Source organism: Mercenaria mercenaria, chromosome 3 (assembly GCF_021730395.1).
Source record: "Mercenaria mercenaria strain notata chromosome 3, MADL_Memer_1, whole genome shotgun sequence".
NCBI lineage: Eukaryota > Metazoa > Mollusca > Bivalvia > Venerida > Veneridae > Mercenaria > Mercenaria mercenaria.
The window spans coordinates 59,987,231-60,010,733 of record NC_069363.1 but is presented as its reverse complement, the minus strand read 5'-3'; the positions used below and the strand labels follow the sequence as shown (position 1 = coordinate 60,010,733).

At 36.1% G+C, this 23,503-nt stretch overlaps 1 protein-coding gene across 1 annotated transcript in view; it reads left to right on the top strand.

The window, feature by feature from the left end:
- The window catches only part of LOC123524607 (annexin A6-like), a 42,851-nt gene that overhangs the window by 4,706 nt on the left and 14,642 nt on the right, over positions 1-23,503 (top strand). Inside the window, exons 2-10 of the mRNA XM_053539725.1 lie at positions 1,043-1,118; positions 1,274-1,368; positions 1,608-1,721; positions 3,375-3,465; positions 6,180-6,328; positions 8,057-8,234; positions 11,373-11,485; positions 11,660-11,828; positions 15,806-15,813. Coding sequence (XP_053395700.1) covers positions 1,043-1,118; positions 1,274-1,368; positions 1,608-1,721; positions 3,375-3,465; positions 6,180-6,328; positions 8,057-8,234; positions 11,373-11,485; positions 11,660-11,828; positions 15,806-15,813 — 993 coding nt within the window. The remainder of the gene's footprint in view (positions 1-1,042; positions 1,119-1,273; positions 1,369-1,607; positions 1,722-3,374; positions 3,466-6,179; positions 6,329-8,056; positions 8,235-11,372; positions 11,486-11,659; positions 11,829-15,805; positions 15,814-23,503) is intronic.

Genomic DNA, 23,503 nt, shown 5'->3' with positions numbered 1-23,503 from the left:
TGTCCTTGACTTATATTTAACCAGAAGTCTTTTTGTCTTTAACTGTCGAATTACTTGTCTATGTTAAAAAGTGTTTTCAAATAGAAAAGTCAAAATAATACAAAAGCTTGTCTTCGTATGTTTGTGTTTAGTGGGTGGGGGTTCGGGGAAGGTATGTGGAGATTGGTGCTTTCTAGGAGACACAATTTCTTAGCTGAAATGATACAGTTATATTTTAACGTACACTGATGTAAAAGTTTATTTTGCACGAAACTCCGAGTGGGTGACCAGTTCAAGAGCTGCGGAGCAGTGCTTCAGTGATTACACTGAGCCGCACCATGAGAAAACCAACATAGTGTGTTTGCGACCAGCATGGATCCAGACCAGCCAGCGTATCCGCGCAGTCTGGTCAGGATCCATGCTGTGCGCTAACGGTTTCTCTAATTGCAATAGGCTTTGACAGCGAACAGCATGGATCCTGACCAGACCAGACGCAAACGCACTATGTTGGTTTTCTCATGGCGCGGCTCAGTCACTGTCTGACTATGAAACCAAGGTTCGTAGGTTCCAAACCAAAATTATTATTGGGATAAGGGTCCTTTGTGCGGGTGCTTTACACCGGCACGCGAAAGAAATAGTGAAGTTTCTGGAATTAGAGCGTCTTCTGACTACACTCAATTGGAGGAGGCGCACATATGGGTTTCCATTGGCACCTATAAATAAGCTTACAAACAATCCGAATCTATATTCAAGTTACTACATTATAATTATGATTATTATAATTATTATAATTATTGATTATAGTGATGTTTTGTTCTTGAAACTTCATTTCTTCGGTTCAAATATGCTGCAAATATAATAAACTGAATGGTAGTTTATTTTGAGTTCGTGTTTGTACATTGAAGTGGGGCAGTTTTCAAATTGTCGCTTAAGCAACGCGCTCCTGAAAATATAAAATTTGCCTCACTTCTCAGTGTGATATATTCCATATTCACTAAAAAACATATCTTCGCAGTATATTCCATTTATTTTTTCATTCTGAACATGAATGTTAATACTTCAGGGGACAGTGTTTCCACGTGACCCGTTTGATCCAGAAGGGGCAGCTGCTGAATTAAGAAAAGCTATGAAAGGCTTTGGTAAGAAATTACCTCTTTAGTGTTCCTGTATTTCATTTTGACATGTGTTTTGTATGATTCAGTGTTGTCAAAGTAGTTTAATATAGGCTGAAAATACAGAATCCGTAGATTCTATATACGTATCTAGGTTTGTGAATTTTCAATTTCAAATGCAGGCACAGACGAGGATGCGATAATAGAGGTAATGTCGACCCACACAACAGAACAATTAGCTGAGATAGAACTGGCTTTTAAACAACAGTATGGAAAGGTAGTTTGGAAGCTTATTTTCATTTTCATACTTTAAAATCTGAATGTCTTTAACTCTTACAAAGCTTAAGTGATGTGCATAAATCTATGCAGATAGATCTGAGATAAAACATATTGTCAGGAAGACAGACAGACAGACAGACAGACATAAACAATTTTGCTACCTTTACTTTAAATTTTATTATGTGACATAAGTAATTGCAAAGGACGAGTCTTTTAAGAAAGATTTTTTTTCTTCAGGATCTTAGAAAAGATCTGAAGTCAGAGATCGGTGGTAAATTTGAAGATCTCGTACTTGCACTTTTTGAAAAACACGAGGTGTATGATGTGAAAGAAATCCATCGTGCAATCAAGGTAATATACACTGCATTTGTTGACTTTTTATGTATATTACTGGATATTATAGTAGTTGTGTATACTATTTAAAAATATACTAGCTGTTTTGTGTAGACAGCCTTGTATTTTAACGTGCCCGTTATATAGCACCAACACACGCAAATCCCTCTTTTATTTGAAGACCCAGTATTGATCTCTGATATCTGTATCAACAGCAAAGCTTGTTACCATTACACCAACGGTCCAGCCATAATTACTGTTTTGTTCTTAAGGATTCTTTTATCAATTTTTATACGCCCGTTTGAAAAACGGGACGTATTATGGGAACGCCCCTGGCGGGCGGGCGGGCGGCGTCCACAGACCTTGTCCGGAGCATATCTTCTACATGCATGAAGGGATTTTGATGAAACTTGGCACAGTTGTTCACCATCATGAGACGGAGTGTCATGCGCAAGAACCAGGTCCCTAGGTCTAAGGTCAAGGTCACACTTGGAGGTCAAAGGTCAAATTCAAGAATGACTTTGTCCGGAGCATATCTTCTTCATGCATAGAGGGATTTTGATGAAAGTTGGCACAATTGTTCATCATCATGAGAAGGAGTGTCATGCGCAAGAACCAGGTCCCTAGGTCTAAGGTCAAGGTCACACTTAGAGGTCAAAGGATACAAGAATGAAAACTTTGTCCGGAGCATTTCTTCTTCATGCATAGAGGGATTTTGATATAACTTGGCACAAATGTTCACCACCATGAGGCGGAGTGTCATGCGCAAGAACCAGGTCTCTAGGTCTAAGGTCAAGGTCACACTTAGAGGCCAAAGGTCAGATACAAGAATACAGAAAGTAACTTTTTCATTACTAGTCGTAGGGAAAACTCGAGACCACTTTTCTGTAGTACAACATGCATGCTACATCCAATTTTGAGGTGTATTTTGACCAGTCTCTACCTGGTAAAGATTTTAAGATTTTTGTGTGGACTTACAATTTTTTTTTTTTTTTTTTTTTTTTTTAAGATTAACTTCCCTTAGTTGTTACTATAAATAACTTATATTGTAACTTTTTTATAATTGACCGTAGGGAAAAACCAAGACCACTTTTCTGTGGTACAACATAGTGTTACTTTCCAATTTTAGGTGTATTTTAAGGTATCTCTACCTGGTAAGGAGTTTTTTTGTGGACTTAGAAAAACAAAACACTTAGTTATTACTAAACAACCACAAAATTAAAATTCCATTTGCAAATACAGGTGCTAGAGTAAAGAAATTTGCTGTGACGGGCGTATATTGTGACATTCTTGCACTCTTGTTTGATTTGATTCTCCCCTCACAAACATCAACATTAAGCAAAAAGGTACGGATTAATGACAAAAGTGAAATTATCGCACCAGATTCCCTATAGGTACTATGACTAGAATGTGTGCAAATTGTGACAGTTTTAGCTATTCGGGAAATGATCGAGAGTATTTGAAAGGTTTTATTGAATTTGATTGATACACATGTATTTGACTGTTAAGATTGAATTTGAAATACGAAATAGTAAATTATTTCAAATTTTAACTCACTGCATGAAGTAATTATCACACCGGCAAAACAAGTGGCCAGCGAAAGGTATTCAAATGTATTCCATATTCCAGCCAAAGAGGTGCAATTAAAAGAAATATGACATTGTACTGCAGGGTCTAGGGACAGACGAGAAAGTACTGTTGGAAATATTATTGACAAGTGATAATGAAGAAATAGAAGGACTAAAAGAAGAATACAAGAAACGTAAGTTTATCAATGAAACTGTTCAACCACCTTACATCCGGCGGTTATACCAGTGTGCCGACACATCATGGCACTTACGCTCAGAGGGTGGTGCATTTTCAGATAACGGTTAATCTATTTAAGTAACGATTAAAACAGTTGTAGTCTTTTTTTATCTTTAATTAAAGAAGCGCAAGTTGATCTGTCTTACTGAAGTAGCGATAATCAGGAACGTTATTTACTCGATACAATCTGATTAAAATCTCGATCTTCCCGTACATGCGTAGCGTTATTGAGGAGATGATTTTAATTTGATTGTTACTCGATATCACTTACATACTGATTATAATAACTCCTGTTAGATTTGCCTTGTCCGAAACACGAATCTAAAAAGTGATGAATCATTGAATCTTTATTCAAGAAAATAAATATATTCAAATAAGAGGGAGTACAGAGCAGAAGAACCATAACTCTGTTTTGATGCTCTTGATTTTTCCTTAAATCAAAAATACTGAAAAATGTCAATCAAAGTTGAAATATTGATAGGTATTAATAAACAGTTCACAAGAAAAATGACTTTTAATAGAATGATTTTCAAATTATCATCCATTTTGGTACTATTTCTCTCAGTGTAAATATATATCAATGACAAGAAGTAAACAATACAATATTATTTAAAATACTTTTAAAATCATCGCTCCTTTTGTGTTTTTATTTGTCCAGAGAAAACATTAAGAGAAACGTCAGAAGAAATTAAAAAAAGATCATGATAGAAAATAATGAGCGGAAGCTAATTATGCAAGGACAATAATCTTTTTTCAAGTTATTGAGGAATCAGTTCTTATCTTGTGAGTTTTTTGTTATCTCTTTCCGTCTGTAGTCCGTCCGTCCGTCCGTCTGTCTGTCGGCGTGGCTATAAAAAGCAAGCTTTTTATACGCCCGTTTGAAAAACGGGACGTATTATGGGAACGCCCCTGGTGGGCGGGCGGCGTCCACAGACTTTGTCCGGAGCATATCTTCTTCATGCATGGAGGGATTTTGATGAAACTTGGCACAATTGTTCACCATCATGAGATGGAGTGTCGTGCGCAAGAATCAGGTCCCTAGGTCTAAGGTCAAGGTCACACTTAGAGGTCAAAGGATACAAGAATGAAAACTTTGTCCGGAACATTTCTTTTTCATGCATGGAGGGATTTTGATATAACTTGGCACAAAAGTTCACCACCACGAGACGGAGTGTCATGCGCAAGAACCAGGTCCCTAGTACTAAGGTCAAGGTCACACTTAGAGACCAAAGGTCAGACACAAGAATGACTTTGTCCGGAGCATATCTTCTTCATGCATGGAGGGATTTTGATGTAACTTGGCACAATTGTTAACCATCATGAGATGGAGTGTCATGCGCAAGAACCAGGTCCCTAGGTCTAAGGTCAAGGTCACACTTAGAGGTCAAAGGATACAAGAATGAAAACTTTGTCCAGAACATTTCTTCTTCATGCATGGAGGGATTTTGATATAATTTGGCACAAAAGTTCACCACTACGAGACGGAGTGTCATGCGCAAGAACCAGACTCCTATTACTAAGGTCAAGGTCACACTTAGAGACCAAAGGTCAGGCACAAGAATTACTTTGTCCGGAGCATTTCTTCTTCATGCATAGAGGGATTTTGATGTAACTTGGCACAATTGTACACCATCATGAGACGGAGTGTCATGCGCAGGTCCCTTCGAGACCACTTTTCTGTAGTACAACATGCATGTTACATCCAGTTTTGAGGTGTATTTTGACCTATCTCTACCTGGTAAGGATTTTTGTGTGGACTTACAATTTTTTTTTTAAAGATTAACTTCCCTTAGTTGTTACTATAAATAACTTATATTGTAATTTTTTTTATAATTGACCGTAGGGAAAAATCAAGACCACTTTTCTGTGCTACAACATTGATGTTACTTTCAAATTTTAGGTGTATTTTAAGGTATCTCTACCTGGTAAGGAGTTTTTTGTGGACTTAGAAAAACAAAAGAATTACAGTAACTACTGAACAACCACACATTCCATCTGCAAATACAGGTGCTGTTCGCTAATTAGCTGTGACGGACGTATATTGTGACATTCTGGCACTCTTGTTACAATATGAGGAACGATTTTGCTGTGTTCACATTTATCTATCATATATACAATATCTTTAAATGAATAGTAAAATTAGGAATTTGGCTTATCATATATTGTTTACTGGTACTTACACAGCAAACCATAATATATTTAACTTGAAATCACATACCATAACGTTTCCAATCAATCAGTAGAGAATGCTAGGGCCTACAGTAGTCAAATGTCATGGGATAATTGCGTGTGGGCAGTAGATGAGTCCTTTTGTTTTGTTGATCAGTAGGTCAAAGGTCGTGATCACATTGACATAGAGACTGAAATAGTTCCCGCTGAATAACAAAAATAATTTGCTTTGGCCTACAGTCGTCGCACGTGATAAAATGATTTCTTGAGATCAGTAAATGACCCTTACTGTTTTGGGGGTCAGTACCTCAAAGCTCAAAGTCACAATGACCTAGAGACTAAAATAGTTGCTGCACAATAACTGAAATATTTGATATATTCAAAACTGCTACAGATACTGTATCTACAATGAATGGAAATAGTTTTCATAAATAAAATTTGTACTGTTAAGACTTGTAGTGTTACGTTTTCTGAATTGAAAATAAATCTGTTGTATTACAGAATTCAAATCTGACCTCGAAAAGGACATTATGAAAGACACAAGCGGACACTTCCGACGTTTACTTGTGTCCGTGTTGGCTGCACACAGAGACGAGAGCGATGACGTTGACGAGGATCTGGCAATAAAGGAAGCAAAAGAGCTTTTCGAGGTATTCTTCATTAATTATAACTGCTGCTTATGTATAAGAATGAGGCATTTCTGATGGTCTCTTAAACCGTTTTCATTGTTATACCAATGTTTAATTGAAATAATTTTGTAAATTTCGCACTTATTTTGAGACTGCCTCTAATGTTAACAGTAAATACATTTGATATAAATTCCTGGCGTATAGTTCGATTTTGTCGAAAATATACTTGGAGAGCTATTGTACACATGCTGGCATAGGTATCGGCATCGCGGTTACTTTCAGGCGAAAAATTTACGATACGTTTTCCAGGTTCACTTTATCTTCTAAACAGCTTCCTTTATCATCAAATTTTACACAAAGAAGGATAAAGAACAAACGTCGTTTGATTTGGGTAGTGAATCTTAAAGTTTAAGGATACTGTGGTCAAATATTTAAATAGTGTTTCGTTACAGTTTTGTAGCCAGGTTTTCAATATCACCACAAACTGCTGCCTGTATCCCAACAATACTTCACTCGCGGATTGCTCGTGGAAAGGGGCAGACATATGTTGTTTAAGGGGCTGGCTCTCCAACTTCAGCCACTTGGGTCAAATTCTCCACATTTTTACTGCAAATTGTTTCCTACTACCCAGTATATACTATCACCCTTTCTAGCTCTCTCCTGATTTAAGAAATAACTTCTAGCAAATGAGTGTTTTAACACTATTTATACACGATGGGCGGTAATACGTCGGGCGTAATAATTTCACGAGGGCGCAGCCCGAGTGAATTATTTGTACGACGTATTACCACCCGAATGTATTGTAATGTAACACTTGGTCTGTGTACCTGAAGCGTGTCTTGAACACAACGCATTACAACAGTTCTAACATTTATTTTCTACGAAGAGCAATGCACAGTAACTTATAAATGTTCAGTCTAATTTCATGAATATAACCAATATTCAATAAGTCTTTTAAAACAGTTCTGTTTACTGATCTATTTAACAACATTTCTTAATTATAAATATATTTCAAACTAGCTCTTAACAAAGCTTATTAAGTTTCAGCTCTTGAGAGCGGGAACAAGTCCCTTAGCCCGCCACTTGGGCAGCCTCCCCTGATCACAGAGTATACTGAGTTTATAAAGGATTATACAGGAAAACACAGCAGACACATTATTTCACTTCCGTAAACTTAGTAATTAATTCACGGATGTTTTACACCCCGAAGCTACTGCAGAGTTGACAAGTTTTGTCTGACTTTTGAAATGTACAGTTAAAATCTTAATTATCCGAAAGAAATACCAAAATAGAAAATTATAAACCTAGGTATTACATTACAGTATAAATAGTGTTAAAACACGATTTTGCTATAAGTTATTTCGATTCTAATATGCCCTTTATCTGAAACAGTAGATAAAATATAGTAGCCCTCTTTCTTGATCGCAACAAAAACATTGACGTCACCGCACGTTAACGTGACGTCATTCTAGCGTAAGCGTGTTCATATTAGAATACATCCTAAAGAAAGAAAAAAAAATTCTTCATTGTTCCTGCTCAATTAGTATTCATTTTATTGTGTTTCTCTATTTCAGTTCTTAGTACCTACTCCCTCTCTCGAAAGAAAGTTTAAAAAAATAATAAAACATTGAGTAGGCCCCTACGTTGTCATTGTTTAATTCATTGAATGTATGAAGTTTTACAAATCATTACTAATTTTATTTAAATACATGTGTTACCAGTACAAAAGTTGAGAATGTTCTTTTTAAGGCAGGGGCTGACAAAGTAGGCACGGATGAGTCAACTTTCAATCGAGTATTTTGCACTCGCAACAGTTTACAGCTATTGGCAACATTCAATGCATACAAATCTATTTACGGAAAAGATATCGAAGAGGTGATTAAGAAAGAAACAAGTGGAGCGTTACAGGATGGTCTTGTAGCCATAGGTAATGGTAATCTCTGACAGAATACAGTACATGCAAAATGTAGCAAATTGCGCCTTTTTGGGATTGCATTGACCTTTTGCATTTACAATCGTTCAGTTGTCATGTATAAAATCATATCAAAGTAAGGCACTTGTCCTGCTAAAAGTAAGGAAACCTTCAAGAATCTGAGCTGAAATGAGGAAATATTTAGATACAGAGAATTAACGATTTTTAGATATTTAAAAAAGTTCGCTATCTATTCTGTATGATATCCTCATTAAGTTTGTTTCTTTAATTAAGCGGAAAACATTATTAAATTAGGCAGTAAATGTAAGGGTTGTCGAAATAGTGTCATTCCTAAGCTATTCACTAAATAAATAAATAGATAAATAAATGTAAATCCAGTTGTTTGTAAAACCGGATAAACAAGTAACATATAATACAGGGGGATCAGAAAATTTTGGGACTGTCCATTAAAAATATAGAAAAACCTGCATTTAAGGATATTGCTTACAGCAAACCCCTTTAACAGAAGCACACTTTTCAATCCGGCCGCAGAGTAGCCTGCCTTTGGTTATACTATGCAGACACTTTTGGAATAGTAGCGACGCCCAGTCAGCATTTTTTCAGCAAAAGAAAGAAAAAAAAATGTCACAGGGACTTATGGAAGGTGCGGCATTTGCTTGACCTGCTTGTTTTGTTAATCTGTAAATACTGCTGTGCAATATTGCTCTGGTGTACAGATTCGTTGTCATGAATGGGGCAGATGCCCCGTAACCAATTTGTGGGCGATGTTTAACGTAATGTTTTCTAACCGATTCAGAGCCTTGTCCCTGTAAAACATTTCAGTAATAGATCTGCCGGGTGCACTGGGTATTTGTACAACAGAGCCTTTGGAATTGAAAAAAAATGTTTAAAGAATCCGTTTGCAGCTTAGAGTTCCTTTTGCGAAAACTGGTCGTTATTGCCCTTACCTAAGCCACGTTTGGTTGTTTATCCGCCTTTGAGGTTTGAAATAATATACACATTTCGCATCCCTTCTGAGAAGTTCATTGTATGGCCTATCATGTGCATTTGTTAGATTTTTAAAGATTTTTGGAACATTGCACCCTTTTGAATTTTCGCTCTTTGGTCAAAAGATGGGGCACCCACCTTGTACACTCTTTCGATAATTTCAAGTGTTTAGTCAGAATTTCACGAACACTTACCGATGAAATGCCCACTGATGCAACTATCTGAGAAATTGTATATCTCGAGTCTTCTGCCACAATGGCTGCTACAGAAGCAATGTTATGAGAGGATGCTGACGTTTTAGGGCACCCTTCACGAGATAGATCATAGACTCCAGATTCTAGCTTATCAAATACCCTTTCCCACCTATAAACACTGGCTTTAGATGGGGGAAGGATCACCGCAAATAGTTTTAAAATCTTGCAGAATCTTCTTGGTTGGTATACAATGTATTCAGAGAACAACGCATTTTTATTTAGGACCTCATTTCCTTCCTTCCTACCTGAAGCCTCCATACTTACGATACAATAACATCAGTATTTACGAGTATGGTGTGTTAAAACGTATGTAACTCAGCTATAACAGAATCAGTTGTGTTGAAATTTTCAATGTCCCATTCGAAGTCCATGAAGAAATCGTGTTTGTACCTGTAATAGTTTCTGCAGAAGCGTATTAGTCTCAAAATTTTCTGAATTCCTCTCGTAAAATCAAATCTTTGAAAAGATCCTTTGGAAATATAGAACGTAACCATGAGTCACAATTGGCTTAATATATGATAATAGATGGTTCTAAGGTGGTACCCTACTGCGTTACATCTTCATATATGTTTGTTTATTTCAAGTTATTGTTAATGCATTTTTAGCTCGACTATTCATAGAATAGTGAGCTATTGCACTCGCCCATGCGTCGGCGTCGGCGTCGGCGTCGGCGTCGGCGTCTGCGTCCGCGTCCGCGTCCCGATTTTGGTTAAGGTTTTGTATGTAAGCTGGTATCTCAGTAACCACTTGTGGGAATGGATTGAAACTTCACACACTTATTCACTGTGACAAACTGACTTACATTGCACAGGTTCCATAACTCTATTTTGCTTTTTTACAAAATTATGCCCCTTTTTCGACTTAGAAATTTTTGGTTAAGGTTTTGTATGTAAGCTGGTAACACAGTAACCACTTGTGGGAATGGATTGAAACTTCACACACTTATTCACTGTGATGAACTGATCTACATTGCACAGGTTCCATAACTCTATTTTGCTTTTTTACAAAATTATGCCCCTTTTTCGACTTAGAAATTTTTGGTTAAGGTTTTGTATGTAAGCTGGTATCTCAGTACTTACTAATGGGAATGGATTGAAACTTCACATACTTGTTCACTATCATGATCTGACATGCACTAAGCAAGTCCCATAACTCTACTCTCTTTTTTTTCAAAATTATGCCCCTTTTTCGACTTAGAAATTTTTGGTTAAGGTTTTGTATGTAAGCTGGTATCTCAGTACTTACTAATGGGAATGGATTGAAACTTCACATACTTGTTCACTATCATGATCTGACATGCACTAAGCAAGTCCCATAACTCTACTCTCTTTTTTTTCAAAATTATGCCCCTTTTTCGACTTAGCAGTTTTTGGTTAATTTTTTGTATGTAATCTGATATCTCAATATCCACTAATTGGAATGGATTGAAACTTCACACACATGTTCACTGTCATGATCTAACATGCACTGTGAAGGTCCCATAACTCTACTTGGCATTTTTACAAAATTATGCCCCTTTGACTTAGCAGTTTTTTGTTAAGTTTTTGTATGTAAGCTGGTATCTCAGTATCCACAAATTGGAAAGGATTGAAACTTCACACACTTGTTCACTGTCATGATATGACATGCAGTACAGAGGTTCAATACCTCTACTTTGCATTTTACAAAGTTATGCCCCTTTTTCAACTTTTGTATTCATTCAATTGACAAGGCTGTTGAATAGTCGAGCGTTGCTGTCCTCCGACAGCTCTTGTTTTCTAAGTTGTAACTATTGCTTTTTTTGTATGAATGTCTACATGTGCGCAGTCGATATGTATTTGTATACCTTTGTACCTACCCCTTTTTCCATATGGAGTGCTATATTGTCTTTATTTTCTTTTTTCATTTTCAGTGCGTATTATGCGCAATACACAAGCTTATTTCGCTGAAAGATTGTATAAAAGTATGAAAGGTATAGGATCAAAGGACAGTGATCTAATACGAATTGTGGTAACAAGGAGAGAGGTAATTCTTAATAAAATAATATACACGATAGTAAATCATGAATGCATGATGATCTTTCAAATATATCTGCAATTCAGAGAAATGGTGAAAACTTATAAGCGCTTCTGAATTGGTTGACTCATTTAACTCATTTAGTGTTTTCTAACACAAAATTATTGCTTGTTCTTCTTGCAGTTGGATCTGGAGCAAATCAAATATGAATTTTTAAAAGCGTACGGTAAACCTTTGGAGAATTTCATAAAAGATGACACGAGCGGAGATTACCGGAAATTGCTGCTTGCTTTGTGTAAAGAGACAAACCTAAGTGCTGCGATGAAAATGAAGAAACTGTCTATCAGCCAGAGTTAGATAGGAGTTAAGTTAAAAAAGAAAATTCGTTTGAAAATGGGGAAAGATTACAAAGATAATGAAAGATTAAGAAGGAGAGGAGGAGGAAGAAGAAGATAAAAAGGGACTAGATGTTTTATTTTGATATGTTTGAATATAAAATATATTTCTTTGTTTCAGTGTAAGATTGCATATGCAATCTTTTCATGAGTGGCATAGCCACGAATAAAAATGTAAGATAAAGTGTTCATGAGTGAAAGATATTTTGATCCTTCATGTAAAACAAACACTTTTTTTATATTTCTGTTCATGTTTTGACTAAATTTAATCATATTTTAGTTACTTACCAATGAAAAATATATTTGATATTTTTCACTGTGAAAAATGCCAGATATATTTCACCCCTAATATTTCGATAATTCACTGAAAACGTACTAACTGTGACTCTACTAATAAGTAAATAATACCGTTGTTAATAATGTGTATAGTAAGCTGTTGTACTACGATGTGTGAATTTACATAAGCCTTGTTACTTTAACTTGCTCATATTATAAAACCAAGTACTCACGGTGCGCACCCTGTCTTACACGCTTGGCATACTGTTGTCATTATTCGAACCAAGCGTCTTATTATGACTTAGATATTGTTGTTAGTAAAAACAAATAAAAGAAATGAACAAATATAAATCAATGCAACCCTTTGTGAAAGCATCTCGATGAAATCACGACGTCTTTAACGTCGTTGAAATACGATCACCTTTCTTGTAAGTGACCGTTTTCGAGGCGGCATAACCTCTGACTGTATGATCATAATCACGTCAAATTTCCAGTGAAATTAGTAGAAAGATTGCGAATTAAAGTATATAAAAGCTAGAGACAAAGTCTACATTATTTTTGAACAGCCCTCGTAGATGTATGCGAGCTGGAGATCAAAATCAGTGATGATAGGTGAATATCATATTACCGTGCTAAGATTCAAAGATATCTAAAGTAGCATACCCGTAATAGCAGTTGGTAATTCCCCGATTATGTATCCTCCGTGTGCGATTTCGGAATCCTTTGGCCATCAGAAAATTAGGAGAATTTGTATCCGAACGGAAATTTCCAACTGTCATTACGGGTTCACTACCTTAATAGATAAAATTGTGAGCTGCACCATGAGAAAAACCAACATAGTGCGTTTGCGACTAGCATGGATCCAGACCAGCAACCGCGCAGTCTGGTCAGGATCCATTGCTGTTCGCTTTCAAAGCCTATTGCAATTGGAGAAATCGTTAGCGAACAGCATTGATCCTGACCAGACTGCGCGGATGCGCAGGCTGGACTGGATCCATGCTGGTCGCAAACGCTGTATGTTGGTTTTCTCATGGTGCGGCTCAAATCTTATGTTGGTTGAAAGTTGAATATATTGTGATACTGTATAGTATCTTAAAAACCCCAAAACAGCTTGTTATGCCTCTACATTTATGTGGGGGCCATATTACGTTCCTGCTATCCGTACGTCCCGAAATCTTGTGTGTCTAACTCCTCCCACACTGTTAGCCTGACTTGCTTCAAGCTGCAGATGTCATAAAGGAATGAACTTTTGCTATTATTATTTTTACCCCAGTTATAGCCCTTTGATATTTTTACTATATAGAATAGAGAGAACAATCTTGTGTGTTTATTTTTATCCCAGTTATAGCCCTTGGATATTTTGCTCCTCAAACACTGTTCAAAGGATTTGCTTGAAAGTTTCATAGATGATGGATCTTGCCTTGAAGATGACCATAAGCAATGGATTTGTTTTTCTGTGGGTATTCTTTCTAGAATGATCACCTCTTCCTTAATTTCACAAAGTAGGCCATAGTGAAGAACTTGGGCGTGTTCAATTCCTCATACACATTTTGAATGAAGGAATTTTAAATTGTTCAGATGCACAAACTTATCTGAATATGACCATAAAGAATGGCGCATTATGTGGGGACATTATTCTAGTTCTACTCTGGCTTTATTTTGTAAGATCCAGATAGAAATGTAATAAATTGGTGATAAGTACGAAAGGCCCGTGGTGACATTTCAGCTTCATTATTTCACGATTTCTGCTTCATGATTTCACGATTTCCACTTCATGAATTCACGAATTCACGATTTCTGCTTCCTGATTTCACGATTTCCACTTCATGAATTCACGATTTCACGAAAAACTTCACGATTTCTTGATTTCACGATTTCATGATTTCACGATTTCCACTTCATGAATTCACGATTTTACGATTTCTGCTTCCTGAATTCACGATTTCCACTTCATGAATTCACGATTTCACGATCTTCACTTCATGAATTCACGATTTCACGAAAAAACTTCACGATTTCTTGATTTCACGATTTCCACTTCATGAATTCACGATTTCTGCTTCCTGAATTCACGATTTCCACTTCATGAATTCACGATTTCCACTTCATGAATTCACGATTTCCACTTCACGAATTCTCGATTTCACAATTTCCACTTCAAGAATTCACGATTTCACGATTTCCACTTCACGAATTCACGATTTCCACTTCACGAATTCACGATTTCACAATTTCCACTTCATGAATTCACGATTTCACTATTGTGAAATAGTGAATTCGTGAAGTGGAAATCGTGAATTCGTGAAGTGGAAATAGTGAATTCATGAAGTGGAAATTGTAAAATCGAGAATTCGTGAAGTGGAAATCGTGAATTCGTGAAGTGGAAATCGTGAATTCATGAAGTGGAAATTGTGAAATCGAGAGTTCGTGAAGTGGAAATCGTGAATTCATGAAGTGGAAATCGTGAAATCGTGAATTCATGAAGTGGAAATAGTGAATTCAGGAAGCAGAAATCGTGAATTCATGAAGTGGAAATCGTGAAATCAAGAAATCGTGAAATCATGAAATCGTGAAATCAAGAAATCGTGAAGTTTTTTTCGTGAAATCGTGAATTCATGAAACGGAAATCGTGAAATCGTGAATTCATGAAGTGGAAATCATGAAATCAGGAAGCAGAAATTGTGAATTCATGAAGTTGAAATGTCACCACGGGTCTTTCGTAGATAACGACAAAAGTTTTGCTGCGATGCTTAAAATACACATACGATTCTGTCATCAGAAATTTGTTGTGATTACACATTATCCCATTAGTTCTTCAGCAAGAAGCAGTAAGTGATGTTTACAAACTGCCAATTTTGCTAAATCTCTTATTATAGTTGTAAAATAGACTTCAATCAAATACAGTTTCTGAATATCCTCAGGATTTGTCCATTCCAAAATGTTGATCAGATTGCCAATCAAAATTATATTGGATTCGAGTGAATTTCAATTTCGGCAATTTCAATACTTTTTGTACAGATGGGAAGAATTAAGTTCTCTTACCTGCCCAGTCCATGAATCCATGATGTGCATACTTCACATGAGACCGGAAATGAGTGATAACATGTGATAAAAATTGAACAAGTCTGGTGTCTAGTCTGTTTGTACATTTTAGGACAAATATAGTAAGGGCAATGGAACTAATACATGTGTTTGTATAATACAATCTGATATTTGTAAAATACATGTACATGCTTTTGAGTTTATTAAGGGTTCAAGCCTTTGACATCCGCATATTCACCTATTCCAAATGTAGAGCCAGAGGCATAAAATATTTTATGCTTGTCCCGCTGTTTTACCCTCATAACTTGTAAGAAATAAAGTATTGTTGACATAACTTTGATTTTAAGGAATGGTATGTTGCTTCTATCAGCTATGTAAAATTAACACAATTTTTCGTTGGAAAACGGGTACGCACATACAAACTCTCCACTGATCCAAGAAAACATACATTAAAGGCTAACTTTTTTATTATTATTTCAAGTACAGTTGAAATACAATAATATTATGTTACTGTTTAGTGTTTATAGAGCTTTTTTTATTTGTTTAATGGGTATCATCAGATTTATTTATCAAAAAGAAATGAACATGGTAATGCATTTATTGTTATGACTTGCAGAATCAAAAGTATGTCTGTCCTTACCTGCCAATGTTAGATTTTAAAACAAAGAACAACAGAAACTGCAAAATTTAGTCATTGACTTTACAAGTGAATAGGGCCATCAGTGGATGATGGGTTTCCTGGCATCGGAAGAAATTGCATTGAAAGTTGACATATACTTATTATAATATACATGTATAAATCATGGGTACCTAATGTACTGGTGAGGTTTCCATATCGAGGGGCTTGGCCCAAAACTATTGAATCTTGTTCTTTATTTATATACACTTACAATAGTTTTGCACCAAGCCCTTGATATATATAATGCTTTCTGTTCTACACTACAAGAAAGTAGCAGCTTTCTTATTCTTATGTAGTGAGATAAAATCCCTGGAGAAACACCTTGTTAATGTGGCTAGTGCACTGGTTTGCCTAGGGTACAAACAAGGATAAAAAATTAGTTCTATACACTAGGCATAATAAAGAATCCGGGACTATATTCGCTAGAAATATGGTTAAATTGTCAGATTTTCTTGTATCCGCCTGCTGTCACTTCAGCTTGTGTACATCTCTCATTGCTTGTAAATATTACCATATATCGCCTCCCGGTTTTGGAGTCAGGTGTATAGTGGCTGCCATATATTTTTGGATCAGTTTGTCATTATACCTTCGATATTTAAGGATGTCTGGTTCTGTATTTTCAAGCCTTTTTGGTATGTTTGGGCATTGCCTGTTGATTCTTGTGACAAGGTTATTTTTATTTTCTTTTTTCAAATCGCCCCTCGCCCGCTCCAATCCAAAAATAGGTGAAATCAAAAAAAAAAAAAATTAATGTTTTTTTGTTTTTTTTTTGAAAATTCCGATGACCAAGAAATTAATTTGGTGTGGCCTTTTGTATGATATTGCGTAGATGTCATAACCTATCCATATGCCACCCATGGTCGCAAATCATTACAAAGGGATAGCTATTACGTTTCGACGATATCAAAGTATTTGATATCTGTTATAACCTATGGTACCTACTGAATCCTTGTAACAAAATGTAAAAGCTTGTGATAATCAAAACTGAATCTTTCAAAACTAGGAACTGCAAAACTTTATGTGACATAAATTATTCGTTTACACAGAAGGTGCATCACTCGGGCATTCTCCAATTTTATAAATTAATTTGTTCTGCAGTGCAAATCCGACCTTGAATAGAATTGCTTTATCACTGTTACTACGGAAACTCCATTGTTTTACGTATCTTTGTACTGTATACTACTTAACTACCTTGAACATGAATGAAGATTGTTCTAATGCGTCATTATCTTCAACCACAAAATTCAGAAAGTTAACGATACATGTATTACTTATTCATTTTGCTAAAGAGCGCACTAAATATCCATCATCAACAATAAACAAAATCTATCGAAATTCGTTTGTACTTGAGAATCACTAAATATTATACCGTATCTGAAAACCTATCTTGCTTCCAGCGACAAAATATATAATGATCAAGTCAATTTGCGCGGCAGTTTTCATAGAGAAGTGTGTTACTTGAGCACAGATGCCTATTTTGACACCAAAGCGGCTTTAGGTGTTTCCTTTTTTTTGTCCGCAGGACTTCCAGTGCATTGATTTATTTCATTTTTGACGGATAATGTAAGGATGACGTAACCAATCATATATTTTTGGTACAGTTCACAATTAACGTGCCGCATTACATCTAAAAACAAATCATGTTGCATAAAATTGCATACGCATTCCTTAAGGCTAATTAGTTATTCGTGTGTAACTTTACTTAGACATAACATTAGGTTAATTGATTTCAAATGACGGAATAAGTTTAGCGAATACTATGAGCTAATACATTCACCATGGTCTCCGAGGTGGACATGGGTTAAAATTTCTGGCGTGTATGACATTTAGATCATATAAAATAACTGAGTTATACTGATATTATTATGCGCAGAAGTTGTAAGAGTCACAACGACACAGTTTAGATAATATTGAGACTTTTCCAGTTTTTGATGCCGGATGGTAGAGGAAGACCCGCGTGACCTACTTGGCCATCCGGGCATTGTTTCGGGCATGCGTGGACATCTGGGGGGAACCACCGACCCTATATAAAATAGCACATGAAAAATAATTCTACATAGCAAACTTAACCACTCGGGAGAATATGTCACGTTCACTTGTTACAGAGTGACCAGTAATCGTATATTGAAAAGGAAGAGTTATGTGCAAATATGTGTTTTCTTATATGTGTGGGAAAAGCCTAAAGAGTCTTGTTTAAGCAAAGAATTATCGATTGTTTTGTTCAAAAGTCACAGTCAGACAAAAGAAAGTCTAACAGTTATATGATAATATTAAAACTTCTTTTGGGTATATGAAATATTCAGATGTTCTGTCAGCTCAGCTGAAAACATATCTCTGTAAATTGCAATTATTTGCTTACTCGTTAAGAATAGAAACAAGTCGCTATGCACGAAATTGAATTCCTTGAAATGAACGTTTATGTCAGAACTGCAATATACAAGAAGATGAATTCCATTTTATAATTAATTTCCATTTTATTTTTTAAATGGCCAGCTTATTCAGAGTTAAAAAAAGAAATATGTTAAAAAATATTATTATTATTATTAGCAGCAGCATTGTATTACTGCTGTTGTTGTCCCAAACACTGCTAACTTAATTCATACATTTTTTTTTGTAATTACATGACAACGATGCCTTACGTTTTGTAGAGATCCCTGTATTTTCAAAATCTTGCATCAATTACAAGGTGTGTATGCATATCGGATCCCTTTCTGTGGTAAATGAGAAAACGGATCCCTCTCTGTTCGCGCACAGGACACTCTTTCTGGTAAACAATGAACTCCAACGTCAGTAAGCTTGGAAAATCGAAGTTTTCGTCCTGAACACATTTTTGTGCATAAAAAAACATACGAACCACGGGAAGACGTAGCTATATGCCATTGCTTTTTTATCGTTACATTTGTTTTCTCAGTTGACATAAGTCCAAAGGAATGTAGACGGAGGGTACTGGCTTGGATGAACATCGTGCGATGTTTATGAAACTTTAATGCGACTTTTCTTGAATATAGCAAATATCTAGTACCTTAAGCTACAGTCACACATACGGATATGTCCGTGCGTTGAGGTACGGTGCGGATAGGATTAGTCTGTTGGTGTATAACTACGGAGCAGTACGTCTTAGTACGAGAAAAATGATGAGTTATACCCCAGTCACACTTACGGCGCGGATAGCTACGTCTAGCTACGGACAGAAACGTAGTAATCCGTATCGATGCGTACCTGAGCCGTACCTCAGAGTAGTCATTCGTATTAATCCGTACCAAAACGTGGTCAAAACGTATTCAAAACTTATTCCAAACTTGCAAGTTTCTCCAGCTTCTGAACATGCACAAACGTTTGAGCGAACCATAGCCATATGAGCGTGACTTTAGTCCAACTTGGCTTAAACTTATTCATCCGTAGTTAAACGTACTTAAACGTAGTTATCCGTGCTGTTACGTATCTCGCCGTAGCTGAACTTAGTTATCCAAGGCTGCTCGTACTTAAGCATAATTCAACGTAGTTTACCGCAGACCCGTCCGTGCGCTGGGCAAGTTGCAAGTCGCAGTAAGACGTAATTCAACGTAGTACCTCGTACCTATCCGTACTTATTCGCGTCCTGTATTGTTTTGTTTGTTTCCTGTTTCTCACCATTTTTCCCGTACTAAGACGTACTGCTCCGTAGTTATACACCCACAGACTAATCCAATCCGCACCGTACCTCAACGCACGGACATATCCGTATGCGTGACTGTAGCTAAACAGGAAACAAACAAAACAATACAGGACGCGAATAAGTACGGATTGGTACGAGGTACTACGTTGAATTACGTTTTACTGCGCTTTGCAACTTGCCCAGCGCACGGACGGGTCTGCGGTAAACTACGTTGAACTATGCTTAAGTACGAGCAGCCTCGGATAACTACGTTCAGCTACGACGAGGTACGTAACAGCACTGAAAACTACGTTTAAGCACGTTTAACTACGGATGAATAAGTTTAAGCCAAGTTGGCCTAAAGTCACGCTCAAATGGCAACGTTTCGCTCAAACTTTTGTGCATGTTCAAAAGTTGGAGAAACTTGCAAGTTTGGAATAAGTTTTGAATACGTTTTGACCACGTTTTGGTACGGATTAATACGAATGACTACTCTGAGGTACGGTTCAGGTACGGATCGATACGGGTTACTACGTTTCTGTCCGTAGCTAGACGTAGCTATCCGCGCCGTATGTGTGACTGGGGTATTAGATGTGAAGTCTTTGATCCCATCTTACGTGTAAATACACTTTATGTGGTTATTTTCATCATATTTCTTTAAAAACGCCCTACTTTCGATTTCGTTAATGCACGGGATCCCTCTCAAGCGGTGCAATTTGTGCTGTGCGCGGACAGAGAGGGATCCGTTTTCACATTTACCACAGAGGGATCCGATATGCATATACACCGTGTATTACGTGCCCTCAAGATTTTGAAATACAATAATTTTCATAATAAATGAGTGAATTTAGCCATTATATCTGATTCGCGAATGTTATTACCTAGTTGCTCGTATCAAAATTGTATCAAGTCGGTGTCAAATAATGCGAGAAGCTGACTAATTACATATCTCGTTTATATAGCTTTATACTATACAAATGAAAATATGTGCTTTGACATCGGTATGCACTTGTTAAGTTAATTTATCCTAATTTATTCAAGCTCGGCTGTGCAATGAAAACTTGAATCTTATTTGAAACACTTTTCATTAAAACAGAACTGGTGATTTTTGAAGGCATGGTCGTCCCCAATTTAGCTCGAACGCATGTCTTGGCGTTGAGCGGCAGTTATCTCTTTATTCGTTATTTATATGTAAATGAGGTATTACAGTTCAGAATTTGTACAATATTTCATATTGTATTTAATACCTCATCCTTGATATGGAAACCTAACTTTTTAGGAAAGTACTGATACTAAATCGCTAAAGGCGTTTGACTGTTAAATAAAAGTAATTCTTTACTAGGAGTGTGGTTCTTATTGAAGAAACATTAGCAGTAGTAGCAGCAGCAGCAGCAGCAGTAGCAGCAGCAGCAGCAGCAGCAGCAAAAACAACAACAACAACACCTACAACTACAACATAACCAACATTATTACCAGCAGCAGCAGCAGTAGTAGCTTCTACAGCAGCAGTACTGACATAAACCTCGTCCATTTATTAAATTGATGATAAGGCAAACACCCCTCACAGTAAATATAGGTTATAAGTTGAATACAGCAGCTTAAGCCGGTGCTAGGGGGCGTGAGAGGTGTTACACATTTCATTACCTCTCATGAACAGACTCAATCAAACCGAGTCTGCTATTATTCTTCTTAGTTGCATTCTTTGCTTTCAAAGGATCTTTTTACAGATTTTATTAATATCTTAAAACTGCTGTATTCAACTTATAACCGTATTACAGTTAGTCCAGGCGTAGTCTATTAAATCGTAATATTTAACAATTAAATTTGATACATACAGTTGATGTGACAACTGCATGTGAAATAGAGTGACCCTATACGAAATTGAGTATTCCATTGGCAGAGCAACTCGGGTGAACAGTAATTAAGTTCACGGTGATACGACATACACCCCACATTTATTAAGTTGAAACCAAGACAAACCCGTTTTAAAATGATAATGGAAACGAAATTTTCACGAAGTTGTTATGCATGAAGAAACAGGTAATCAATATTATATTTTTCTCGCTCTGACTCATAAATTACATTACGTTGTATTTCATTGTATAAAACAGCGCCAGTTCGTGACAGGTACCTAAATATTAAACCAGCTATACCCGTGATTAGCATTTTTACGCAAGACATAACTTACAGTATTTAATTAACATCATACAAATAGGACTAAGCAAGCAGTAGCACCTGATCACACACAATAGAGTAAAGCGTAATTCTTGTTTTGCATTTATTTCAAAAGTCAATGACAATGCCATTGTCAAATTGTCATTGCCACTGTAAGTATTTGCCAACATTGTAAGTATATATATATAAAGAGCAGAAAGTTTAAGTGGCATGAGCACAAAAAGAATTTTTAATGAAATTCATGTAAATGTGGCTTTGAACTTGTGAAAAGAACTCTTGACAGTATGGCGGCTTCTTTGTGCCATTTCTTGTCTGTCCAGAATATAGGAAATATTGCTGACTTTGCGTGCTTCGTGTCCTCGAGGTTTATCAATTGTTAGCTGAATATTTCTTTTTAGAGAGCTTTAGCTTAAACAAGATTTATTCAGAAAAAATCTAAACGGAACTGCAAAAGTTAGATATGAATTTTCCATGTAGGCTAGAAATAAACGGTTGTGTTATGTTTCAAGTGCATGCGAAAGCCGCCTATTTATTCCTAAATGGAAATATTACGTAACAGCGACTTTGTTTAGCTTTTCCCGTATGGTTGAACACCACTGAATTATATATATTTCAGTAGTGTTCAACCATACGAGAAAAGCTAAACAAAGTCGCTGATAACGTTGACACTTTTGATTTTCAAAGAATCATATATGCAGAAAAAAAGAGTCAATGGTAAGAAAGTTACGCTTCGTTAACTATAACCCTCAAAATTATATTTTCGCGTTTTAAGGACTAAAATTTCTAAAGCAATATTTGGTACATGCATTTCAATAACTATAACAGTTTTGACCGTAGTCAGTATCAGTATAAATAAACCTAGTCCCAATTCGTGACTCTAGTTACCTCCCCTGATCGGCAAGGGGTATGGTCACTTTTCCCTATAATTTAAATATGAAGTGGGAAGTTTATAATTATCTTGTGAGAAACTACAGGGTTACCCTCTACCAGATATACTCAGATTATTTTAATTCGTCCAAAACATATTGCCACAAGTGCCCTTGTTCGCTTTCCCTATATGTAAAGTTTCATTCCAAAGATGATATACAACATGATTACACATCTGTTTCATTATCAATTTGCGACACATCAGATGTTTAATCAGATGATATTGGTATTTGTGTAATGTTATGTTACATGTACGTATATGTACTTCTTTTTCTATATGCCGGGATCAATGCCGGATTGATTGCGAAACGTTAATTCATCACCAAATTGTATCTACTATATTGGTTTTCAAAACACCTTTCGGTCCAATAACTCATGTAAAGCTTTAATATGCCTGCATAGACTGATCATTTGTGTGCCCAAATAATTAAATATTTTTAGTATGCCTCTAGGTCACTTTTTGCAATACCTTTATATGTAATGCAAGTATATCTTCATTTTTAGCTGGTCTAATTCCTGAAAAAAATCTATGAGGTATTGTTCGTCAATCTAACTAGTTAAACAGATAATTAAGATTTTCTGACAATTAACTTAACTTGTTATATTAACATGTTATATAGTTAAGTTTTCGCGACATCTGAACAAGTTAGTCACTTAATTATCTTAGATAAGTAGATAAGTGGTGGCAGTTTTGGGATGGACGCAATTCATGTTATTTTATTTATCTTGCTTGGAAATATTTCATGTAAATATAACTAGATACCCAGATAAATATCATAGATATTGAGTGCCTATCTAGATAATTAACACAAAAGTAAGTTGAATAACCTGTGACACTAATATGCCACCATATTATTGTTATTGCTAAAAGACATTCTTCTCATTTGATTTCATTATAA